This window comes from Electrophorus electricus, chromosome 2 (assembly GCF_013358815.1).
Source record: "Electrophorus electricus isolate fEleEle1 chromosome 2, fEleEle1.pri, whole genome shotgun sequence".
Lineage (NCBI taxonomy): Eukaryota > Metazoa > Chordata > Actinopteri > Gymnotiformes > Gymnotidae > Electrophorus > Electrophorus electricus.
In genome coordinates, this window is record NC_049536.1 from 8306380 (window position 1) to 8330220 (window position 23841).

Consider the following 23841-nt stretch of genomic DNA (forward strand, 5'->3'; position numbering starts at 1 on the left):
ATTTAATCAAGATTAGATTATTGTAATGGTCTTCCAATTGGATGCTCTAAACGGTTATTATAAATAACAACTTGTAGAAAATGCAGCAGCCAGTGCCCTTACTAGAGCTGGAAAGTTTGTCTACATTAGTCACTCATTAGCTCTACAGTGTGTGCCAGTTACATTTTGAATTGACTTTAAAATACCTTTGTTGATGTATAAAGCATTAAATGGTCTGGCACTACACCTATACTGTGTGTAAGTTGTGTTTATGGATGCATAATAATGAACAATGTTACTCATTGGTATTTATCTGTTTGATATATGTGCTAAGAAGTTTTCCACTGTGTATTTCTGTGCTTTTAGAACCACGTGTCTCAATCCACTGACAGTACTGTCCACCTTAGAACAAGGTGTATCTTTACTTGGAATGTAGGCTTAAACCTAACTTAAACTTAAACCTAATCTTAAACCTAACTGGAATAGTTACTTGGAATGTTGGCTATCTTAAACCTAAGAATCAGTCAATACAAGAATAAACTGTATGATCACCCAAGACTCATATACTGTGATCTTGTGCCTTTGTCTTAGATTTGGTAGAACATATGACTTCAAGATGCAAAATTCTGGATGTCAATGTTTCGTTCACTTCTGGCATACAACTTCATGTCATCCATGTAGAGGAGGTGACTGATGGTTGCTCCATTCAGTAGCCTGGATCCATAGCCACTCTTGGTAATAGTTTCAAGTCTCTCCTTTCCAAGTTATCATTGGAAGTAACATCTGCAAAGTCATCCTACTACAGAGAGAAATTCGAATCATCATCATCTGATCCACACAAGCTCTTCACTATTTTTTCTTCTCTCCTTAATCCCCCCCCCCCCCCCATCTCTTACTCCGGAAGATTTAATCACCTTCTTTGAGGAGAAGGTTGCAGCAATCCGCCAGTCCTTTTCCTCTGTTCCCACTCCTCCAACTAATGTGCATTCCCCAACATCCAACTCTCCGACTTCTTTTTCTCCTCTCTCCACAGATGAAATTCTTCATCTCCTGACTTCCAGCAATCTGACTACATGTGCGCTGGATCCAATTCCTTCTGCTCTGTTCCAGACAATCGCAAGAGATCTGCTTCCTTTCATCTCTGTCATCATCAACAACTCCTTATCTTCTGGATACGTGCCTACTGCATTCAAAACTGCCAGGGTGGTACCAATCCTCAAGAAGGTCACACTTGACAGCTCCAGCATTACCAACTGCAGACCGGTATCACTTCTCTCTTTCCTCTCAAAAGCCCTTGAACGAGCAGTTTATAATCAATTGTCTCTTTTTCTCACCCAGAACCAGCTGCACGATTCCAATCAGTCTGGCTACAAACCGGCACATTCTACAGAAACGGCCCTCATAGCGGTGACTGAGAAATTTCATGCCGCTAAAGCTGCCAAACAGTCATCTGTTTTGATTCTTCTAGACCTTTCAGCAGCCTTTGACACAGTGAACCACAACATTCTTCTCTCTGTTCTTTCCAGGCTTGGTGTGACTGGCTCTGCTTGGAGATGGTTTCAGTCCTATCTGGATGGACAGTCCTATCAGGTGACATGGAGAGGATCCACATCCAAACCATGTAGACTCTCCACTGGTGTTCCACAAGGCTCAGTTTTGGGCCCCCTTCTCTTCTCTTTGTATACTCTTTCTCTTGGTGATGTAATATCTTCTCATGGTTTCTCCTACCACTGCTATGCCGATGACACTCAATTATTTCTTTCTTTTCCACCCTCCAACATGCAGGTCTCCAGACGTATTTCGGCATGCTTGACTGACATCGCATCATGGATGACAGCCCACCACTTGAAGCTCAACTCCAGTAAAACTGAGCTTCTGTTCATCCCAGGTACTCCCAACCCTTACCATGACCTCAATGTTTCCTTTGAGAACTCCCTGGTATCACCATTTGAAGCTGCCCGTAGCCTGGGTGTAACTTTGGACAACCAGTTGTCGTTCTCAACTCATGTTTCTAATCTAACCCAGTCTTGCAGATTCCTCCTCTGTAACATACGAAGGATTCGACCCTTTCTTTCACAGGAAGCTACCCAGGGTTTGTTTGGCTCCTCTGGTGTTCTTGCCAATGCCTTTCTGGGCCCTGCTCCTGTATTGAGTCATGTGCCTACTCATGTTATGGAGCTTCCATGTTATACAGAGGCAGGTCATCAGGATCAGGATTAGGACTGACTGGCCTTCTGTTAACCATTCAGGTTAGTAGCTGGTTCATTTGTGCTGCTTTTCCAGTATTGTTCAGTGTCAAGCTTTGGTGGGTCTGCTCCTGCTCTCAACTTCTCATGCTCCTCTAAGATCCTGAATTCTGTGTAATCATAATGAAAAGTTTTGTGTCCCTGATAGTGAAATTCTCTCTTGTTCTATGCTGCAGGCAGGACCATTTCTTTCAACATGTATTCCAGAAAAGGGGATGACCAGAGACCGCCAATGTGTGACCCCTCTGTATCTGTATAATACTAACTAGAAGCAATCCTGTTGCCATTATTTATAGAACCAAACTGGAAAAATCCAGTGTAATATTTTAAAACCTCATTTCCATCTTCCCACTCCTTCTATTTTATTTCAGCCTTGTTTTTGTCAAGCTTTTGGTTTCTCCTTATCTGCATGGTTGCTCAGGTCTGTCAGCCAGCTGTTGGTCTCAGTCTTATAGCCTCAATCTTTCACATTACAATGACTCACCTGTTACATCACAATTTAGGGGCCTGCAGCCAGTAGGTTTGTGCAGTGTAAAAATCAAAGCTCTGGATTCAAATGTTGTGAATGTTTCTCAGTGGTTGAGTGTTTTTTTTCAGAAGGTAGTTAGTAACTACTAGGCAGTTAGTGTTTTTCAGGAGACAGTAGCACTGTTACACTGATTCTCTGGCCACTAACAGGTTTGCGTAATGAGAAGCTTTACTTTCTGAAGAAGTACTGTACATTTGCCTGAGGCCTTGGAGGAAGAGAGTGTTTCACTATTGGAAGTGGATGTTTTTCAGTAGTCTGTGAGTGAGGATGATGCCTTGACGCATCAAGCGAGTGATTCTGGAGTGGTCTGGTACCTGGATATGGGCTTGTAACCCCAGCCAGATTGTCTTATCAGGCACAGAAGGACAAATTGGCTGACCTGCCTGTGCTTGAGCACTGGGCTACTTGGTGAAGGATAACAAATAATTAGGCATACTATTCTCAAAGTGTTCAGAAGTGTTTATTTTATATTGGGTAATAGGGCATTTACCTAAGGTATTTAGCTATCTAAGGTTGCTCAGAGATGCATTCTTTGTAATGCTGCAGCAGGTGCTATTCAGTTATTTTATGTTCAGGATATTCTGAGTTTTGTGGGTGAGTGAAGGTACCGCAATCAGGCTATCCGCGCTTTAGCAACTCATGGTCAAGTCATCCTTGGTTTTGTAATGATGTTTGATTACATTATACACACACACACACACACACACACACACACACACACACACACACACACACACACACACACACACACACACACACACACTACCTTTAGGTGAATTAAGGCACTCATTTTGAATAGACTGAATTTGGACATCTATATTTCAAAAACTTCGCCTTGGGCCAAGACAATTCCACTACCACATAAGAGTAGGAGCTCTTGGCTATTAGCAGAGTAAGTTTGGCCAGATTTCACTGTACAATTTTTTCACAAACCCATATTAAAATCGTACTACCTTAGGCGAATATGTATTCATTTTGTATTAGCTGAATTTAGAGATCTGTTTCACAGACATTTCCCAAAATACAAAGACAATTCGACTACCAAATGAGGGAGGAGCCCTTGCCTATCAGCAGAGTACGTTTGGGCAGATTTCACTGTACTATTTTTTCATAAATCTATATTAATATCCTAATGTTGTTAATGGGGCTTGGAGACAGTATGGTTATCTATTTATGAGAAATTTCCCACAATACCAAGACAGTTCCACTACCCCATGTGCCGAAATACCGTAAAATCGCGCATATAGTTACATCCCAATTTAAAGCGTGTGAAGGTGGGGCATGTGGTAACTTAGCTAGGTTAAGTTAATTGACATCACGTTATATCAACTGGGGACGGTTTTCAATGTTTTCTTTGTCTCGAAGCTAAACAGTACACTTAAGTCTTTTATTGCATTATATTGTTTTTCTCGTTGAACAGAACAGTGCGAATTCCCCTGTTATTATAGCTAGCTAGTTCAGTAATATTGTTTAACGTTATAGTGGCTGTTTTGGGTAAAGGTGTGGTAGCTGGAAACTAATCTAGATAACCGCACATGTTGCGTTAGACAAGTGTGTCATCGAGTGGGAGTGAGAAAAAGCGGGTTGTCTAGCTTGCCGCACAAGTAACTTGGCTTGTAACCAAGTCAGTAACTGCTAAACTAGTGTGATTCATGTGTAACTTTTATATTTTTTAAATTATGAACACTTTCGTTTACTTATCTGTCCTTTTAGACATTAAGTGCTGTTTTTGTTACCTTAGCTATCATAGCTAAGGCAGCTAGCTAGCTACGCTGTCCCGTTTAACTGGTTAAAATGTAATCACGAACAAAAATGTTGAGTTGGGTGCAGTGAAATTGTCCAGTTAAATAACGTATGCCTTATTCAGTTTGTTTACTCGTCTAATTTATTCTTTGGTAGCTGTGTAGAAGACATGGTGGCAGCTGTACAGTTTTTGATATCCAAGTTGCTTTCGCCGCTGTGGAGGACCGTCGAGGACGTAGAGGAAGGCGATTATGGTGGCGGTGTGTTGTCCGCTAGACTAACAGGAGCGATTCGGTTTCTGAACATTACTTGTGTTGAGGATAAACAACATTTCTTCGCTAAAACGATCCCTTGCGCTATTTAATGAATATGGGTAAATGCGCGTTTCTTGTTTCATGCCGTGGTGGCCAGCAACATTTATATGATTTGGTTCACCTGATAGGTACGGATGAGCTCCGTCAGGTGCTCCGAGGCGGCAGGGTGACACAGCTGTGCCAGGATCACGGGCTGATCGATCAGACCGTGTACTTCACCACCGCCGAGGTGCTGGGGGGCGCGCCGCTGTGCGTGGGGGACCCTGTCCGTGCTCTCGCTGTCCGAGACGGAGCGCATGGCGGGTGGAGAGCACTGAGGGTATGTGGCCTGCTTCTTGCACATCTCTACTGGGTTTATCGAAACGCCTCCTGTCGTGGAATGTTTTGTAATTTTCAGGTTTAATACATATACATGTACCATTGCTTCATAGTATGGTTGGTGTAGTTCACCATCGGTATGACTTTAGGTGGTGATGTTCATTTCGCTTGTGTAAAGCCTTTTGCCTCAGCTTTTCGGGGTGGGGGGGACGAGGTCCTGGTGGGAATGACTAGTAAGGGCCACTAGGTGGAGTTGGCTCCCAGGACACGCACACACGATTTTAAACTTGTGTTGGTAGGCTAAACTGAGTAGCTACCTTGCAGTCACTTCTCATCAGGTGGCAGCTATTTGCAATAAACGCCGTCAGGTGGAGTATTTTATTATTGGCATTTATTTATTTAACATTTTCACAGAAATATAAGAGAAAGAAATGTATCTAACAGACTGCTTTTAAATGTATTACATAAGCGGGACATAGATGGCCATACTAGCAGTCAAACCTATAATCCCAATGGTGTGAATTGTTAGGTGAAGTGTTCTAAAATCTGACTGACAATTTTATTAGGTATTAAAATGAATGCTGCATTACCTTTCATGAGTATTTGATGATGCATATTAGAATTGTTGTTGTTATTATTATTTTGAATATTTTGGGATGTTTGAGGGGTAGGGTGGGCATAGACTGTATTTGCACAGGGCCCAGAAATTTGTGGAACACCCTTTGGGGTGCTGAATCACACTGTAGTTGGTGTTCTTTCTTCACTAAAGGTGGAGAAGCAGCTGGATTCTTGGGAGGGTGGGGGCAGGACATCACTTGAGCTGGATACTCAAAAACTCAGGCCTCTGATTGGAACAGTAACCTCATGTGACAAAGATGGAGGATTTATAAATCAAACAACATATTTTCCCAGATCAGCCTTGTGTGAAGGTAAAGTAACATGTGCTAATAATACAGCACATTGTTCATACATCAGGTATGTTGTCTTATCATCTTGGTCTCTTTCTCCCTGTCAGGTTTTGAACCCATGAAAGGTGACTGGGTGCAGGCGAACTACTTCGTCAGCCCCGCTGAGTGGAGCAGTCAGGCGAAAACTGTCAGACCACTACGATACCAGCGAATGGATCGTGTGAGTGTGCAAACACATTTACTTTGTTTTTTCTGTTTGCTATGATTTGATCTTTTTCTGCCCCTCACTTCACTCAATTGCCATGTCATAGCGGTTCAGACTGTGGGCTTTATATCGGTTCAGGGCAATCCACCCTGACCTAGATGTTTTTTGTGAAGATTTTCATACTTGTTTAGTTGTGTTAAGATGCATGACCAAGCAAGAGAGCTTAGTTGATTTGTTGCAAATAATTTGCACAGATTTATGTAGCGAGACAAATCTGCCTAAAAAAGAAAAACTAAAGTTGAAGCCAGACCCCTTTTCCACCTTTCTCTCTCACTCTGTTGCAGGTGTGTGTGTCAAGTGTGTTTGGTAGTAATGGAGTTGTGGAAGACAGTGTATTTTTCAGTCTGGACTCCCTGCTGTTGCCTGCTGGGTACAGACCCACACCAGGAGATGTAGTGAGTGTTGTGGTAGTGGAGAGCTGCCAGTCATTCTATTGCTGGAGAGCCCTCTGCATGGCTCCCACCGAACAAAGGCAAGTCTCTCATTCAGTCCCTCGCTCACACGCCTCCATCTGCTCACCATGTTTTCATTCGATCATTTATCCAGAAAGGTTGCCCATAGGGTTTAATCCATAAATTGCAGGGTTCAGCATAAACCTTTTTATGAGTGAGGCAAGCAGAAAGTTCACTGTTCCGAACCAAATTTCTACTGTCCTGAACAAATCTTTGCATTTTAGAGCACCATTCACATATAAATAAGTACACACAAGATATTGTAAGAATAAATAACCTTAACTAAATACATTAAGTGTACATTCTGACAACTTTACCTTAACCTATCTTTGCTATGAAGAAGCAAATGTTTTGTAATAAACATTTCATAACAAAGCTTTCACAAAGGGTTCATGACCAAAAATTCACCTTAAATGATGACCTCATCACCTAATGATTTAAACATTTGTAAATAAAACTGCTCATCGTCCTACTGCTGAGTTGTATTTCTTTTTTATTATAAATTAATTCATGTTAGTTATGAGTCTTAACATTCTCCACACAAGTTGGTGGATATTGGTTTACCTTCTAAAAGCCATGTCTATTCAGTATGGGCTACCAAGTTCCAGTCCATTTTTAATTTGTAAGCATTTCATGTATAGTCTGTAAAAGGTCTTTCTTTTAATTATGCATATGACAGTGAAGCCAATTCCAAATTGACTAAATTAATCAAAACGGCATATGTCCTGACCCGATAGCTTTTTGCTGCTCTACACACAATGTGACACAGATTTGTTGTGACACGCGAGCAGCTGTTTTCTAAAATTTGTAGTTTCAGCAAGAGAGCAACGTTCACCTGCTTTGTTAGGATATTCCCTACAAACTTTCCGGAACGTCTCAGGTACAGAGGGGTGAAAATCGACCCATGAAAACTTTCCAGGAGGGAATGAAGCTGCAGACATGCTTAGAATTTTGCTTCGTTCTGATGTCGTTTGTATAGATATCAGATAATATTGATTTGTTTTGACTGAATGTGCAAATGGATAACAACATTTTTTTTTTTTTTTTTGCATGATGAGGGGTTTAATGTTCAAGTGCATTGAGCTTGACCTCAGCTAAGTTGTTTTGTTAACACCGTGCGCACTTCGTTATTGTTGACCCCTGAATCATTACTTAAACTTTTATTGTCCTTCACACATTTTCTTCACTTTGTCTCTGCATCCACCGTGTATAGCCCGAATGCGTTAGTACCAGTCTTGCCTGAGGCTGAGCTCGACACCTTGCTGGAGAATAAAGGGGGACTGGTGGTCAGTAAGGAAACTAATTTTGGATCTCTGCTACTTGGGGAAAGCAAGGAGCTGTTGGTCTGGATTCAGTGAGTTACAGTGATGACGCATGTTGCCAGGCATTGCTAGTCATTCAAAACACTTCATTTTTATAGTTGAGGTTTATTATTTAAAAACAAATTCTTACATAAATAGCACATCTGAACCCAGGCAACAGCTTGTTTTGGTTCCAATTTTTGCTAAAAGTTCTCACTTCATAAATTGCCAATATCTCTCTTGTTTTCTGAACTAGCAATACAAGCTTGGAGGCCCACACACTGAAGTGTTGTGAATTTGCTCTCTGGAACTCTGAGGAGCAGTTTAGTCTCGGCCCTGTACCATGTTCTGTCAATATTCACCCAAACTGTAAACAGACCACCCCTTTGGAACCTTCCTTCTGTAGCTCCAACTGGGGCCTTGTAGGCAGGGCTGGGCCTGTAGAGGAAATGGGAGAATGCCACGAAAGCCAAATTGAGGTAAATGAGCATGGTGGAATCAAGGGTAATGGAGAGAGAGATGCTGAGGAGAAAACAGTTATTCTGGCAATGAAGAGAAACGTGGAGATCGTGCCAGGAGAGAAGCTGTCCATCACAGTGAGCTGCCAGGCTAAGTGAGTGAAATAAGAATATCAAATGGCATTGACCTCTTGTTATACATTTCACACTAAAGTCAGCTAAATTGTACTGTTAATTTCCTGTTTTTTCAGCCTTTACACATGTTAAATGTTTCACTGTAAAAGTAAATACTTTAGTTGCCAAGTGCGTCTTTTTGGGATTCTGCAAATAAATTCATTTATTTCTTTGTTCACTTATGAGTACACTAAAATGACATTTTAAGAAGGTTAACTTGGCCTGCCTTTCCTTTCTAATTTAGATTTTTTTTTTTTTTTGCATGTTTTGTAATTGTACCTGAAGCGTCTTCTATAACTCCATGTCCTCCAAAGGAGTCTTGGTCGGTGTAGAGAGCTGCTGTTGTTGCACTTCTGCTCCTTCACCATTGGGCGGCGCTTGGAGGTTGTGGTGAACAGTGCTGAGGAGAGTCTGTTGAAACCCAGCGCTCCCTACATCCCAGCACAGTCACTACCTCCACCACAACACCCTGCTAAGGTCGTCACAGTTTTGGCTCCTGCACCTCCAACCAGGTAGGTCTTCACAAATATGAGCACAGGTAGATGTTACTAGTGTGGATATTCTAAATCTACACATCCGTAAATGTTACTCTGTTTCTCTGACTTAATCGTCTCATTGTCATATTTCTATCCTTGTGTGTGTTTTAAACTGCTGCCCTGGCTTGCTGTTTTGGAGCAGGCTTGTGAGACGTCACTTGCCTCATTTCCTGGGGTCTTACCAGGTGCCGCAGGCTCTCAGAGAGTGTGTGGAAGGCCAGAAGGATGTGCTGGTAGTTCGGCCTGCTCTTGGGGAGGTGAGCGATCGCTTGGCCACAGGGCTTTTCTTGGTGGGGAGGGCGTGCTTGTATGCCTTTTGCAGAGTGCTGCAGGTAAACATCTCTAAATTCAGAGGAGTAAATGCTTTATAAAGGTTTGTTACTTTCCCTTTTCCCCAAGCCCCTGTGTCTGACCTCCATGCTGGATCGTTTCTCTGCCCTACTGTGGCTGGAGGAGCTGCAGGCGGAGAAGGAGCTCAGAGAGTTCAGTATCAGTGGTGCTCTCCTCAGGAAGGGAGCAGGACATCTGCACCTGGAAGTGCCTGGGCTTAGTGAGGGAAGGCCCAGCCTTTTCATAGGTGAGGGAAAACTGTACATCTTTGTCTGTCCAGTATATTCAGTCCTTTGATTGCAGAATATTGGCTGAATAATCTGAGTTTTTACTGTGTCTGCTTCTTTGCAGGAGACAAAGTTGTTCTGAAGAAACCATGCATTGGCGGGATAGTGTTGGAGTATATCAGCTATGTGACTGAGGTGCTTTGCTTTATTAAATAGACTTCAGTTCAGAGTATGGTGTTTTTTTTTTAAAGATCAGAGACTATAATTCTTCTTAGAATCTAGCATCCTGATACTGCTGCTTGATGCCTACAGATCAGCGAAGAGGATGTGAGCTTGCGGGTAAACACTGAGTTTCAGAACAGCTACCTGGGGGAGCCTCTGGATGTGGAGTTTACATACAACAGGTGCTTTTTGGACCTCTGTCATGAACCAGTTCAGTGGAACTGTTCTTTAGAAGCCTCAGATTGGTAATGAGTCTGGACCAATTTGAGCTTTCTTCCACATGAGTAATAAACATGTCCAAACAAGGAAGTGAGTGGGGCTGGAAATGTCGGTTTTTACTTACAAGCCTTTTGTAAAGCCCCAACACTCATCTGTATAATCTTAAAGCCTGAGCACCAGCTAAAGATATTTTAATTCTTGGTGTTTACTACATAACCACTAGTGAAGACATTTGGGAAGCAAAGGTGGTTAATGAGGTATATGGTTAAAAAAAAAAAGAAGAAATAAATTGCATTGAATTGCTTTTTTGATGTTTCAGAATTGCTTACAATTATTCTTACTGTAAAAAACACTGAACTGCCAAATCATATCTCTCTCCCACCCAATCTAATAAAAATAAATAGACTAATGCCTTGTATATGATCTTTATTAAGCTACATCTCCCTGTACCATTAACACCCACATGGTCAGATGTTGTGCATTAGCCAGCTATTTTCTATTGTCCACCATATGTCCTCATGACAATTTCTGACATCTGTTTCTTTTTAGCTTTTCTGCTAGCTGTTGCTTAGCCCTTAAAACATTCCCTTGACCTAAAGCATTGAGAATGGTGTATACATTTTTTTCCCGTCCAATCCCAGGCTGCCTATGAGGAGATGCCACTGTGCTTTGGAACAGATCAAGCATTTTGGGGAGAACGGTGAGCTGGGCTTGCTTCTACAATGCCTGTATTTAGAGTCCAGACAGTGATTTATGATGTCATTAGTAGAAGTGCAGTCTGTCCTCACTGTCTGTTGCGGGCTTAGTGCTCTTCCCCAGTGTTGTGCAGTTACAAAGCCCAGTGTGGGCTGGAGAGTGGGGCACTGAACACCCCTCCAAAGAGGACCAAGAGGAACCTGCCCGACAGGATCAAGAGGTGTGTTTGTGTGTGAGTGAGTGAGACAAACAAAACATGTATAATCATAAATACCTGCCTTTCACCTATCCTCACAGGACAAACCTGGTGTATTTTATAGGTGTACATTTGCACAGTGTAGGCCAATCTGTTGTCATTCACAACTGGTCAGCCATTCTCAATCCTGCTAATCACAAGTCAGTTTCTGACCAAAGGGTATAGAATATGAAACATAAAGTATGTAAAATATATAAAAATACTTGAGTGGCATAAACAAAAAACCTCAGTTGATACATTATTTCTGTATTCCTTTTTTTCAGAGATGCATTTTGTAAATAAGTACATAAATGGACTAGCCACATTTCTTTCTCTCCATCATTCATGTATATAAAAAATAATTTGTATATAAAAAGATCATTTATCAGTCCATTCTCAATGCAGCTGTAATGTCGATGTACCAACATGTTTCACTGAAATGAGCATCAGGCACAGCAGTGTTGCTGGAGGTTTTGAATGTTAATGCTACTGACAGTTTGACAGTGGTCTCTCACCTAAAAATGACCACCTAACACTTAATGAGACTCTTAATGAGTTGTTGAATGGATAACACAAACTGAAAGTATAACAGAAGTTATTTTCTCTATACACCTTAAAATTGTTTCTAACAAGTCAATATTTATAAAGTGGGTGGTAAGTATATGAATCATATATTTTTATTAGCCAGCTTTTACCAGAAATGCCAAAGCAAGACAGAACTCAGTGTCTATTGAGCAGTGTATTGGTTCTTTTTTCTTTCAGTATTACATATTAATGTGAGAGTTGATTGTTCCTCTTTTTCTACTGCTGTGATAATTGAAGTAAACACAATCATTCTTTTGAAAATTGTTTAGCATGTCTATATAAATGACGCACTTAGGTTAGACAGCCAACATGTGGAAACGGGGATATGCCACCTTCTCTGACAATGGATATGGTCTCCGTGTCCACGCAGACCAAAACAGGTAGGCCCTTTTCGAGAGAGTAGGTTTTGGTTGTAAATGTAACATTTTTCACAGCCTTTTTTTTTTTTAAGCGGTGTCCATACATTTACAACACTAAGCTTTTGAAATTGACACAATTTAGAAGACGTTACAATGTAGGAGGAAAAAAAACCAAACAAAAACACTTTTTGCAAACTGAGGAATATCTAAAAACACTGTTGCTTGTCATTTCTGTCAGATTTGCATGCGACAGCCAAGCCCATCCCAAACCCAGGCCACTTTTTTAATGATGACCTGAACCCTGCCCAGAAAGAGGCAGTCAAGTACATTCTCCGAGGAGACTCTCGGCCCACCCCTTACGTCCTGTTCGGTCCTCCAGGCACAGGCAAAACAATCACACTCATGGAGGCCATACTGCAGGTACCGACCACCTCTGCCAGCAGACTTTAATGGTCATAAATTTTATGTCGTCCGTAGTTTTATTAACCTAGAATGCATTAGCAGGTGTACCACCGTGTGCCTGGGAGCCGTGTGCTTGTGTGCACTCCTTCTAACAGTGCTGCAGACCTTATCTGTATTCGACTGCATGAAAGTGGATATCTACATGATGCCAGCCTGGCACGTGTCAACGCCACCTGCAGACAGGAGGAGGTACTGCAATCTTCAAGTGTTCATATTTGTACTTTTAGTGGTTGACTGACCAACTACTTAATATCACATTTCTTGGAGATCAAACTAACATTGTTTTGATGACCTTGATCTTGCTGGTCATTGTGTTTGGACATTTGCCCTCTCTGCAGTACATTCCAGAGGTGTTGCGGCAATATTCTCGTGCTGGTGAGGATGTACGTCATGCCTCTTTCCACCGGATTGTGGTCAGCACCTGCTCCAGTGCTGGAATGTTTTACCAGATCGGCTTGCGGTGAGAGCTCAAGCTTAAAGATATGGCTCATTTGTCTCAACGCTGATTAATAGTTCAGTCAAGTTGTGTGGTGTGTTTTTAAATAAGCATTTTGGAGATTTCACCAATCGTACATTCCACTTACGATGCAGTGGATTTAGCTTTAGTGGATTTAATTACTGCTCAACGTACAACACCAGTACTGTCTGTTCATTCCTCAGTGTTGGTCATTTCACTCATCTCTTTGTGGATGAAGCTGGTCAAGCAACAGAGCCTGAGTGTCTGATTCCTCTGGGCCTGCTGTCTGAGAAAACGGGCCAGGTTAGACCACGCATTCTGTCAAATCGAATTGCATTGCCTAGGTTGTTTTCACTGACTGTGAGATGAGCTGTCCCTTACCCACCTCACCTTTTGTCCCCTAGGTTGTCTTGGCTGGAGACCCTAGACAGCTGGGTCCCATAGTGAAGTCCAAGCTGTCTGAAGTGTTTGGACTTGGAGTGTCTCTGCTCGAAAGACTAATGGCCACCCCTCTTTACTCCTGCAATGAGAGGGGCTATAATCCATTATTGGTGAAGGAGAAATTGGCTCACTGTTCTAAAATCAGTAGTTTTTTTCTACCTTAAATATTTGTTAAATAGGGCAAATAAAAAGCTAAATCCAATGGCTAGCATTTGAAATTCGTGTAAATTATGTAATCCTCTATTCGTTTGACTAAAGAGCAAGCCTTTATTGACCATCTTCAGTTTATCTGCAGTGGTACTTATCTTGCTACTGTAGATGGTACTTTAACAGATTTGTTTCTCTCCTCCGCTTGAGAACTGTACTTTCGTGATCTGTTCCTCAGGTGACCAAGTTGGTGTATAACTACCGCTCCCATGAAGTGTTACTGGCGCTGCCGTCTCGGCTGTTCTACGGCGGTGAGCTGTGTGTCCGCTCCCAGAGAGCTGTAGTGGACTCTCTGTGTCACTGGAGCCGGCTTCCCACTAAGGGCTTTCCACTTATCTTCCATGGAGTCAGGGTACAGTTATTGTTCCTATTAATAATACTTCATTTGAATTGTTTTGCCTGCCATGGGTTAAATCAGAACATGGTTACTTCCCAAATGATTAGCACTGAACTGTGTGCTGGCATTGCCATCTGTTTCTATCTTCATGAGGTGAGAAGGTAAAACAGATTTCCTTAATAAATGCATAAATGACTCTCTACCTGTTGCTCTCTCTCCCCTCCCCTCCCCCTGCAGGGTACAGAGATGAGGGAAGGGAGTAATCCATCTTGGTTTAACCCTGCAGAAGCAGTGCAGGTCATGTTCTACTGCTGCCAGCTAGCCAAAAGACTCTACAATCCCATAATGGCTACTGATATTGGCATCATTGCCCCTTACAAAAAACAGGTCTCTTACTTCCTTTATGTTGATTTGCATGCACACCAATCAGCCATTGGTAAAACCATTGGCCTAATATTGTGTTGGTGCCTTTGTGCCACCAAATGTCTTTCCCATTGAGTCATGTGCTCCACAACCCCTCTGAAGGTGTGCTGTGGTATCTAGCACCATGATGTTAGCAACAGATCCTTTAAGCGGTGCAAGTTGCCTACATGGAGCCCACATAGATTTGGCTTGTTTTTCTAGTACGTCCCACAGATGTTTGATCACCTTGAGATCTGGGGAACTGCATTATATGTTCTGACACCATTTGGAGATGCTCTGACCTAGTCGTTTAGCCATCACTATTTTGCCCTTGTCTGAGTTGCTCTGATTCTTATGCTTGCCAATTAATTGTGTCCAACATGTGAACTTCTGTAACTGACTGTTCACTTGATTCGTAATATCCTACCTCTTGACATGTGCTATTGTAACGAGAAAATCAGTGTGCCTCACTTTATCTGTCAGTGGTTTAGTATTGTGGCTGATTTTATTTTTTTGTGTGTATATATACACACACTGCCTGGCCAAAAAAAAGGTGTCTCTCAGATATTTTCGTTGGACCGCCTTTAGTTCTGATTACGGTACACAATCGTGGCATCGTTTCCACAAGCTTCTGCAATGTCACATTTATTTCTGTCCAGAGTTGCATTAATTTTTCCCCAAGAATTTGTATTGATGATGGGAGATTTGGACCACTGCGCAAAGTCTTCTCTAACACATCCCAAAGATTCTCAATGGGTTTCAGGTCTGGACTCTGTGGTGGCCAAACCGTGTGTGAAAAGTCCCAATCCCCCGAGTTCCCTTTGCATTGTGCGTGTGGAAATGCTCTTACTTTCACTATTAAACATATCCCTGAGTTCTATTGTTTTTCTGCGATTTGATTTCACCACACGGTTTAAGTGATCACTGATCACGATCATTCAAATTTTTTTCCGACTATATTCGTTCCTTGAAGATGATGTTTCTCCACTATCCTTCCATTTTTTTAATAATGCGTTGGACAGTTCTTAACCCGATTTTAGTAGTTTCAGCAATCTCCTTGAATGTTTTCTCTGCTTGATTGCATGCCAATAATTTCACCCTTCTGAAACAGTTAACATCTTTTCCACGACCACAGGATGTCTTTCGACATGGTTGTTTAACAAATGAGAAGCAACTAACTGCATCAGTTAGGGTTCAATAACTTGTTGCCAGCAGTAATTATCCAATGGGAGGCTCTTAAATCTAGGTGGTGACTTTTTTTTTTGGGGGGGGGGGTGTGTGTGTGTGTGTGTGTGCGTGTGCGTGCATAATAAATAAATAAATAAATACATAAATAAATAATCTCACAATATGAATATACACATGTCTCATGTATGTGTTGCGATTCTTATGCATTGTACATGATTACCTTTTTTCTGTTCCTAATAATTTCATCCATGCCATCAGGTGGAGAAAATCCGGGTGCTTTTGCACAGGGTAGGGCTTGCTGACATTAAGGTGGGCTCAGTCGAGGAGTTCCAGGGACAGGAATTCTTGGTCATTATTCTGTCCACGGTATGCTGCTTCATCCGCTCTGGACTAATCTACCTTCAGTATAGCTTTTTTTTGCTGCTAAGAGCTGTAGGTTATGGATGAGAGACCAGAAAAAGATGTTTGATTCTGCTTTTTCATAAAGCCAGGAGAGGGCGTTGAAGTGCGGTGATTTTCTAAAGCACGTTTGAACCCCTTAGGCACGTTCCAATGAGGCCCTACCGAGCAGTGATCTACAGAATTCTCTGGGCTTTCTGTCCAACCCCAAACGCTTCAATGTCGCAATCACTCGTCCCAAAGCTCTTCTCGTCGTCATAGGCAACCCGCACATACTGGTTAAGGTAATCTTGCCTTGGAAATGTCATGTTGAAGAATTCTAAAGGGAAGAAAAAATGAGTCCTCTTTTGCAGGACTTCTCTATAAGAGATTCATTACCTGTGAGTCAGGCATTACTTAATTTGACTGTCATTGTAGTATAGACCAGTGTTTTGTGCTACAGGACCCATGTTTTCATGCACTGCTGCAGTATGCATATGAGAACGGGGCTTTCCTTGGTTGTGACCCACCTGCCTCCCTCAGAGCTGCTCAGAGGTAGATTGTGCCTGTTCTGAAATCACAAAAGCATTTGCAAATTCATAAATGACCTCTAACAGCATATGTTGTTCTCTTGGGGTTGGGTTAATTTTGTTTATATATCATTACAGAATATTCTGTGCTGATCTAGGGAAAGCTTCATTGTCTGTATAGTACCTTCTCAGGTTTGCTGGATATTTAAGTGGGTAAGGCAGATGCTAGATGATCATCCTGCTGTCTTATGAAATATGACCAGTATAACTGTCTTTCTCCTATAGGCCCGCCTCTGAAAAGGAAGAATGAAGATATTAAGAAGAATTTTGGCCTGGAATTGTAATCAATGCCAAGTATTGTGTACAAAATAAATAAAAGAACAATTACACAATACTGTCAGCTTTTACCTTTTATATTTCACAATATTTACTCGAGTTCATATGGTTTACACTAAACTACTGAATGACAATCACAGGATATGGAATATGAAGATGAGCATCTCCATTTCTGCCATAGTTTCTATGTAATTAGACCTCATAATATATAGGTGAAAGAACCTTGTAAAATGATATGGCTTTTACTCTGCATTAATGATCCTAACCTTCACCTTTTTTAAAATGAGTCACATATCTGGTTTAATCCATGGAAGTCTGTCTGCTGTTCGAGAACTCTGAGCAGTCAGGTAGTCTGTGACTTGCAGACAGTGCTGCGTCTCGGCGTGGCAGTGTCTCCGTTACTGAGTCTGGAAGTGACAATTGAGTGCCAACAACTATTTGTGGTGACAAATGTGAACAAATCTTTTTGTATCATTAGACAATGAAACAAACTTTCAAAACATTATTACCTGAAAAATGGGAATGAATAGCGAAAAGCATTCGCAAGGCTGCTACTTGGCAAAATGCTTGCACAACCATTATGCACGATGCAATTGAACAAAACGAAAAGAGCAGAAGGAACTGTAGTATGCAGCAAGACTTGCACTTAAAGCTTGTACAGTGTAATGTAGTCTGAACTGAAGGAAGTACAGTATATGTTGCACGTATGTGTGGATGCCATCAAAAGAGGTTGTAATGAGTGAGGTGGAGACTGCTTTTATCAGTTTGTCTGGCTGCATGGCTGCTCTTTGATGTGTGTCTATGGTGCCAGTAAGCTGTCTTAAACCCTAGTCTGACGTGTGTGTGAGGACGCATGAGCTTGTGTGACTGCACACTTGTGTTTTTGTGATTGACTTGTTTTCATTCCAGTAAAAATAATATAACATCAAATACACTTATCCATGTTCTGATCTGTACTGTCCTGAAAGGTGAACTTTTCTTTATGCTCAACTAGTATATGTGAAGCAAGTACATTTAAACCTCTGGCTTTGGGATGGAGTAGAGGCAACAGAATTTAATACTTTTATTTACATAGGCTCCTAATCCTTGCTATCTGCTAATTTTTTCTTTATATTTGCTGCTTACTCTGACAGCTTCTGGCAATCCAAAATGTGCATAAAAAACAAGGCCTGCACCTACTTAAGTTGTCACTTCTAAAAACCCGTTGACAGACAGATGTTTGTATGAGACCCATTAGTGTTCTACAGGCTTGCCATACTTTAGCAACACAAGCATAATAAGGGGCAGGAGAACCATTAGATAGAAAAACATGCTCTAAGGGGGTATTGTGATGTGAGGAGGGGGTGGTTTGTTTGAACGTATGGGCCCTATTGTTCTTTAAAATGGGCCTGTTCTCTAATTGCCCAGTTAGGTCCCCTTGCTAACTGCCGTCTACACAAGCTTGAGCCAAGATAGTAAAGGGGCCATTGAGACTGGGGCCGGGGGGACAGGACTGGGAAAGGGCGCATGGCAGCGAGGCTTCTCTGTCAACAGTCCAGTCCCACTCAGTTCAATGATATCACTGAGATAATTCTTACATTTGCATGGCCTACTGATTACCTTGACACACTATTTTTGTTTACATCAGCGTTATCTGTCTGGTCGAAACCTGTTCCAGCCTCAAAATGGGAGCTAGTGATTTAGTTCTCATATAGATAACAATCTAAAGCTGGAGACCCCAGGCTATAGGAAGCTTGATTATAAATCTGTAGAATATGAGCCATATACAATTAATTGGCCAAGAGATGTTCATTAGCATTACCAGCTAGGACCACTGAACCTTCTTGGGTAAATTCTGGACATGAGAGCCCTCTACTGCAGACACCTGTTGTATAAACATTTTTTTAAATTTGCCATAATCATTCAACAGCCCATCTAAATGCAGATGTTGAAGTCATATTACCACTCATCTGCAACAAAAGTGATGGCTAAAAAACTTTTTGGTTTGATGATGGATGACAACTATGAGGATATTTTTATAGTGAAGACATGCTCAAATTGTACCATTTTATGCAAGAACCAATAAATGCTTGGACAAGCTTTACCTTGAGACACTGAGCTGGAGCTACTAACTGAGAAACATTTTAGCATCAGAATAGGCCAGCGCTGAACCCTAGGACATTGAAAAATGCCATCATACTTAATAATCTACTCTATGAAAGGCAAGTTTGTCATGTGGACATTTACGTAAGGTTTAGTGAGGGCAGCTACATGGTGTATCAATCATTTAAATATCAATAGCTCCCTGTTTAGGCAGATCAAAGGTGGCCGAGCGGTCAGGTAGACTGGAGACAAGGCTTCACTAATGGGAGACAGACTGCGTGGTGAAGTCTCTTGGGTTGGGGAAGTTCAAATTAACATGGGGAGACAGAGCAACTGTCATCACTTAGGAGACTGCCTGTCTGTCCACTAGCCCCCTCCCTCTAAGAGCTGACTTACAAAGCTATTATTTTACACCTGAGATATATAGCATTTCAAAAAAGGAAAAGTTCTCAAAATGACAGGGGCTTGATTTAGGAATACAATGTTTTAGCCATTTTAAGTATAGTAGTGTAACTTCTCATTAAATGACTGTGTTTCTCCTTGCGTTATTTGTCGTGTATTGGTCAAGCTTCTGTGTTCATGTGTTCGGCGTGTATTTTCTTTTAATACAGCAACCCCCCCCCCCCCCAAAAAAAAAAAAAAATCCACAAATTCAATCAGTAGATCTGTAAGTGCCAATTAAAGATTTCTTTCATTCTAATGAAGTACTCCTCCTCATTCTACTCGTGCTTTAAATGTCCCTGTAAAATCTCTGTTGCACACAATGATGTGTAATTTCGGTTTTAAAAGGCACAAGGAGAAAGGTGCTTTATAAAACATGTACTTCAGTAAAGTGAGTGTTCCGGCATCGACAGACAGTGTGCATCATTTAATGGACTCAGAGGGATCAAATACTCTTCAGTGTTTGTTTGTTTAATGCCCCCCCCTGTTGTCCCACCCCCCGTGTCTGCGTGTAGTTATCTCCTGTTTGGCACGTCGTCTACACCTCTTTGATAGGTCGTTGATAACAGCCCTGACTGAGTCTGCTCCACATGTATATAAACTAGGACATCCCATCCACTCACAAGGATTCTAACAGCTTTGCCCCTGACTGGACCTTCTCCTGTCTGTCTGACTGACACGACCATCATTATCTCTGGAACTATGGCTCTCATCTCCACCCTGTTTGCCTTGACTCTTGTGGCCCAGATCGGTGCCTTCGACCTGGGCCAGTCAACCCGCTGTGTGCCCATTCCTCGCCAGCTAAGTGTGTGCCATGACGTGGGCTACTCAGAGATGAGGCTGCCCAACCTCTTGGGACACATTAGCCTGGAAAAGGAAGTGGTGCCTCGCTCCGAGGACTGGCGATCCCTGCTGCAGACTGGATGCCATCCTCAGGCCCAGGCCTTCGTTTGTTCCCTCATTGCTCCCATCTGCCTGGACACGTAAGTATTCCGCATTACAGCGCTCCTTCAGAAGGCATCAGGCAGCTCGTTTAAAGCCCACGTCTCCTCTTACTTTTATATTGTTGCCCTCTTATTTTAGGTTTTCTTATTATACAATTGTTGTCCTTTAACTTTAAAACACCATATCCATCATTGCTGTAATACTGTCTTGTCTCTCAACCCCTCGCTCTTTCTCATCTCAGTGACCATCCCTAATTGTGTCTTATGTGTAGGTTTATCCAGCCATGCCGTAGTCTCTGTGAGGCTGTGAGAGAGAGCTGTGCCCCTGTCTTGGCCTGTCATGGCCAGTCATGGCCTGAAGCTCTGAACTGCAACCGTTTCCCTGCTCAGGAGGACATGTGTCTGACCCCAATGCCCAAGCATATCAGCCGTTTCTCTAAAGGTCAATGTCCTGTCTATTTTGCACCACCTCTGCTGGGGAAAAGCATCAAGCTAACAAACAAAGTATCATTGCCTACAGCTGCAAGAGCGCTAAAATGTATTTATTTATGGTATTCATTTTTTCATGGTTAAAGCTGTTCCAAGTTATTATAATCATCTGTCTATCTTTCATTTTATAGATATGCCTCAGGCTGTCTGCCAGACATGTCCCACGGTGGAGGAGCTGCCTTCTCTGAAAAAAGTGCTAGACGCTCTCTGTCTCAGTGACTTTGGTAAGAAACGGAAACATTTTTTAAGGGTTCTGTACAAACCTGCGTTTTTCCACTTGAACCGAATCTATGTACGGTTTGCTTACGTTTGTTGCCACTAGTGGTAGTAGCTAGGCTAATTAAAAAATACTGTGTCAATCCGACTCATTTTTGTTTCTTTTCTTCTCCTCGCTGTAGCGATCAAAGCCAAACTGTTCCGCCGTCGCCTGCTCTCAACAGAGCCGGAGCTGGAGGTGGAAGGGAAGGTTGATTTTATCCAGCGGGGCCCGCTGCTTCCATACGACACCGCTAACCTGCTACAGCAGTGGATGCTTCTCAACCTGCGCTGCTCCCACACGCTGGTCCGTCCGGGCCGAGCACAGCTTTATTTCATAACCGGCACGATGCAAACCGACGGGACCATCGCCCTTACATACCTCTTTCCTTGGCTAAAGAAAGATCTTCACATCGCCTCCGCGACGCGCAAATGGAAACACTACAAGTGCTGAGCGAGTGGACGTTTTGTTCTCTTCTCGGTATGACAGCAGAGAACTATACTATACAATAGCCTGTGTATAAAGAAAGACTATTTGATCTGGTGTTTGAAGGTGAGGTCAAGTAAAGACCTTGCTGGAGCTGGCTCCTACTGTCAGGTCTTTATTTTTCTCCTCTGGTTAGGCCAGCATCTCACACGCAGCTTCTTAAGCACATAGAAATGTAATGCACTCTGAATTTTGTACATAAAAAGTCTAGAGTAAAATGATTTGTAAATATATTTTATATTCAAAATGCCATTGTATTTATGTGTGTGTCTTGAGTGTGTCTTTTGAGTGTTTGTGAACAGGATATAATAAATGGAATCTTGGAATACATTTTTGTGTTTGGAATGCATTCTTTATTTAACCTTTAATTTAAAAGTTAGTCTTCTCCTGTTTTTTATTTCTTATGGAAAGGAAACTTTATTGCATAGCCAATGACAATTCAAACCACGAAGGGCTTGATAACTGATGAGTTCCATCAAGACCGAGAGCCAAGAGAGTATTAACAGTTTAGTGTTCAATAATTTATTTTGGAAAGGATCCTTCAGAAGCAATGCTGATAATACATTAAGACACATTAAGAAAATTAGCACATGATTATTAAAAGCTACACATAAAAAACATTTCTAAACGAAAATATGTGTTTAGTATGCTTCCCATTGTTAATGATTTCAATGCAAAGAGGAATACAAAATGTCTAATTACCCTCTAAATTCTCCTTTCTTTTGTACTATAAAACTTCACATACATTACTCACATTACTTCTTGTTTCGGTCCATCTGATTTTGATTCTCTTTCTGTGCTCTCCCTCTGAGGTTCCCAATCTACCGATCTCTTTGTGTGTGTGTGTGTGTGTGTGTGTGTGTGTGTGTGTGAGACCCTCTTTGCTAGAAAACGTGAACAGAGTTGCTGCAATTCATTCTTCTTTGCTACCTCATTATGACTCCATAGACACAATGGAGAGGGAGCACATTAGAAACTTCCGTACTGCGCTACAAAAAGCAGCCTCTCTGCCAAGCTTGGCTGCATTGTTCCCTCTAATTCATGGAGTCTGGCCCACCATTGACAATATGAAGTGCAAGTGGGGGGACGCTATTGAGAGCGTTCTGTTTTTAAGGGGTCGGAGAGAGAAAAAGAGAGGCAGACCTCTCACAGCTGGCCGATTGAGGAGTGGATCTTAGTCGGCTTTTTATGGCTCTTCTATGAGGCCTCTGATTTTCTTTCATTCAGCTGGAAAAAAGGGTGAAAGACTTCAAATGGATTCACACGAACCAGCGTTTAAGAGCCTAGAGATGATAATAGGACAACAATTCCAGCATTGCTGTTTGGGAAAGCCATTTGCACTGGAAATGATTGAGAGATACTTGATGTCTGGCGTGAGGCTGGAAAGAAATGTGAGACGTTAGTCTAATTTTATGGGATTATTTTATTATGCACACTGGGGCTAAAAGGCATCTTAATTACACCAGATCTAAATCATAATGCCAATACAGCTATAGAGGGAAAGTGAAGTTATGGGGACTTAACATACATATTTAGTTTGATCTTTCACCTTATTCTTCATTGTGAAAAATAGATATGTACTTTTGCACAATCATGCTTTTGTGTTGTGATGAGTGAATAAATCTTCCTCAGGATAATCTCCCCTTTCCTTCCTACTCTGTCTGTTTTCCATTATAAGGAGAACTGTTACCGCTCTCAGTGGCCTGTTTCTAAACTCATTTGTAGTCTAGCACTGCTATACAGCCAGTGGAAGTGCTCCTGCCTCTTGGACAGCCCAGAGCTGGGAGAGACAGACTCATGGTGTATTCCATAGACTACTCTGTCCCTCACCCGATCAGTCATAAGGTAATCCTGTCCTGGTAACCCACACAAAAGCCCATCATCAAAGCAGCTCCTCTTAGTTAACCGTAAACGCATTACATATTCATCAGCAGACGGCAGGTCCTCCACCAGCGAGGGGGATAAAACTGCAAATTTGATTACAAGCGCCCTTTGGCTCGGTGGCCACGGCACAAAGGGCTCGGCTGTCTGGGCCGATTACCATGCCCAGCATGAGGTGATGTTTTACCCCACAGAATCCCCCAGCGCCCCTTGCACCAGGACATGCCTGTTTAGTGTGGGCCAGCGCTTGTTCTGATCACTTTTGCCCCGCTGGAGACCCTGGTCCAGCTCAAAAGGACCCTATCCTAAAAGCAGGATTCGCACAGACTGGACTCCATTACAGTTAAGGACAGGGAACTCACAAGACACTATAATGTGAAGCAATCGGTTCTGCCCTGCCATTGTTTAAGCTTACTTGTGCTGTGGCT

General features: G+C 42.1%; 3 protein-coding genes across 3 annotated transcripts; all 3 read left to right on the forward strand.

Annotated features, from left to right (window-relative positions):
- The first annotated feature begins 5608 nt into the window (after positions 1-5608).
- LOC118240955 (RNA helicase Mov10l1-like) lies at positions 5609-7662 on the forward strand. Its single transcript, XM_035523666.1, has 5 exons — positions 5609-5644; positions 5899-6058; positions 6145-6257; positions 6587-6774; positions 7635-7662. The coding sequence occupies exons 1-5, from the start codon at positions 5609-5611 to the stop codon at positions 7660-7662; spliced, it is 525 nt and encodes a 174-aa protein (XP_035379559.1).
- Positions 7663-8398: 736 nt separating this feature from the next.
- Positions 8399-16527, forward strand: mov10l1 (Mov10 like RISC complex RNA helicase 1). Its single transcript, XM_035523667.1, has 19 exons — positions 8399-8668; positions 9002-9199; positions 9366-9480; positions 9623-9800; positions 9905-9975; positions 10093-10184; positions 10863-10921; positions 11028-11137; positions 12033-12117; positions 12335-12516; positions 12601-12747; positions 12897-13018; positions 13219-13318; positions 13420-13566; positions 13842-14015; positions 14238-14387; positions 15849-15956; positions 16133-16273; positions 16432-16527. Exons 1-19 carry the CDS (start codon positions 8505-8507, stop codon positions 16525-16527), a joined length of 2439 nt encoding a protein of 812 aa, XP_035379560.1. The 5' UTR covers positions 8399-8504.
- Positions 16528-20059: 3532 nt separating this feature from the next.
- Positions 20060-21772, forward strand: szl (sizzled). The gene is made up of 4 exons (XM_027001082.2): positions 20060-20340; positions 20574-20743; positions 20922-21014; positions 21189-21772. The coding sequence occupies exons 1-4, from the start codon at positions 20060-20062 to the stop codon at positions 21497-21499; spliced, it is 855 nt and encodes a 284-aa protein (XP_026856883.2). The 3' UTR covers positions 21500-21772.
- Positions 21773-23841: the final 2069 nt, after the last annotated feature.

What these genes read in the sequence shown, in the direction of transcription:
- LOC118240955 (XM_035523666.1), top strand. Translation starts at nt 5,609, where the DNA reads ATGGCCATACTAGCAGTCAAACCTATAATCCCAATG. An exon ending in TCAAACCTATAATCCCAATG is followed by an intron (nt 5,645 to 5,898) that starts GTGTGAATTGTT and finishes TCTTCACTAAAG; the next exon opens with GTGGAGAAGCAGCTGGATTC. An exon ending in ATGGCTCCCACCGAACAAAG is followed by an intron (nt 6,775 to 7,634) that starts GCAAGTCTCTCA and finishes GGAACGTCTCAG; the next exon opens with GTACAGAGGGGTGAAAATCG.
- mov10l1 (XM_035523667.1), top strand. Translation starts at nt 8,505, where the DNA reads ATGGGAGAATGCCACGAAAGCCAAATTGAGGTAAATGAGCATGGTGGA. An exon ending in TTCGGCCTGCTCTTGGGGAG is followed by an intron (nt 9,481 to 9,622) that starts GTGAGCGATCGC and finishes CTTTTCCCCAAG; the next exon opens with CCCCTGTGTCTGACCTCCAT. An exon ending in TCATGGAGGCCATACTGCAG is followed by an intron (nt 12,517 to 12,600) that starts GTACCGACCACC and finishes ATGCATTAGCAG; the next exon opens with GTGTACCACCGTGTGCCTGG.
- szl (XM_027001082.2), top strand. Translation starts at nt 20,060, where the DNA reads ATGGCTCTCATCTCCACCCTGTTTGCCTTGACTCTTGTGGCCCAGATC. An exon ending in GCTCCCATCTGCCTGGACAC is followed by an intron (nt 20,341 to 20,573) that starts GTAAGTATTCCG and finishes TCTTATGTGTAG; the next exon opens with GTTTATCCAGCCATGCCGTA. An exon ending in TCTCTGTCTCAGTGACTTTG is followed by an intron (nt 21,015 to 21,188) that starts GTAAGAAACGGA and finishes TCCTCGCTGTAG; the next exon opens with CGATCAAAGCCAAACTGTTC.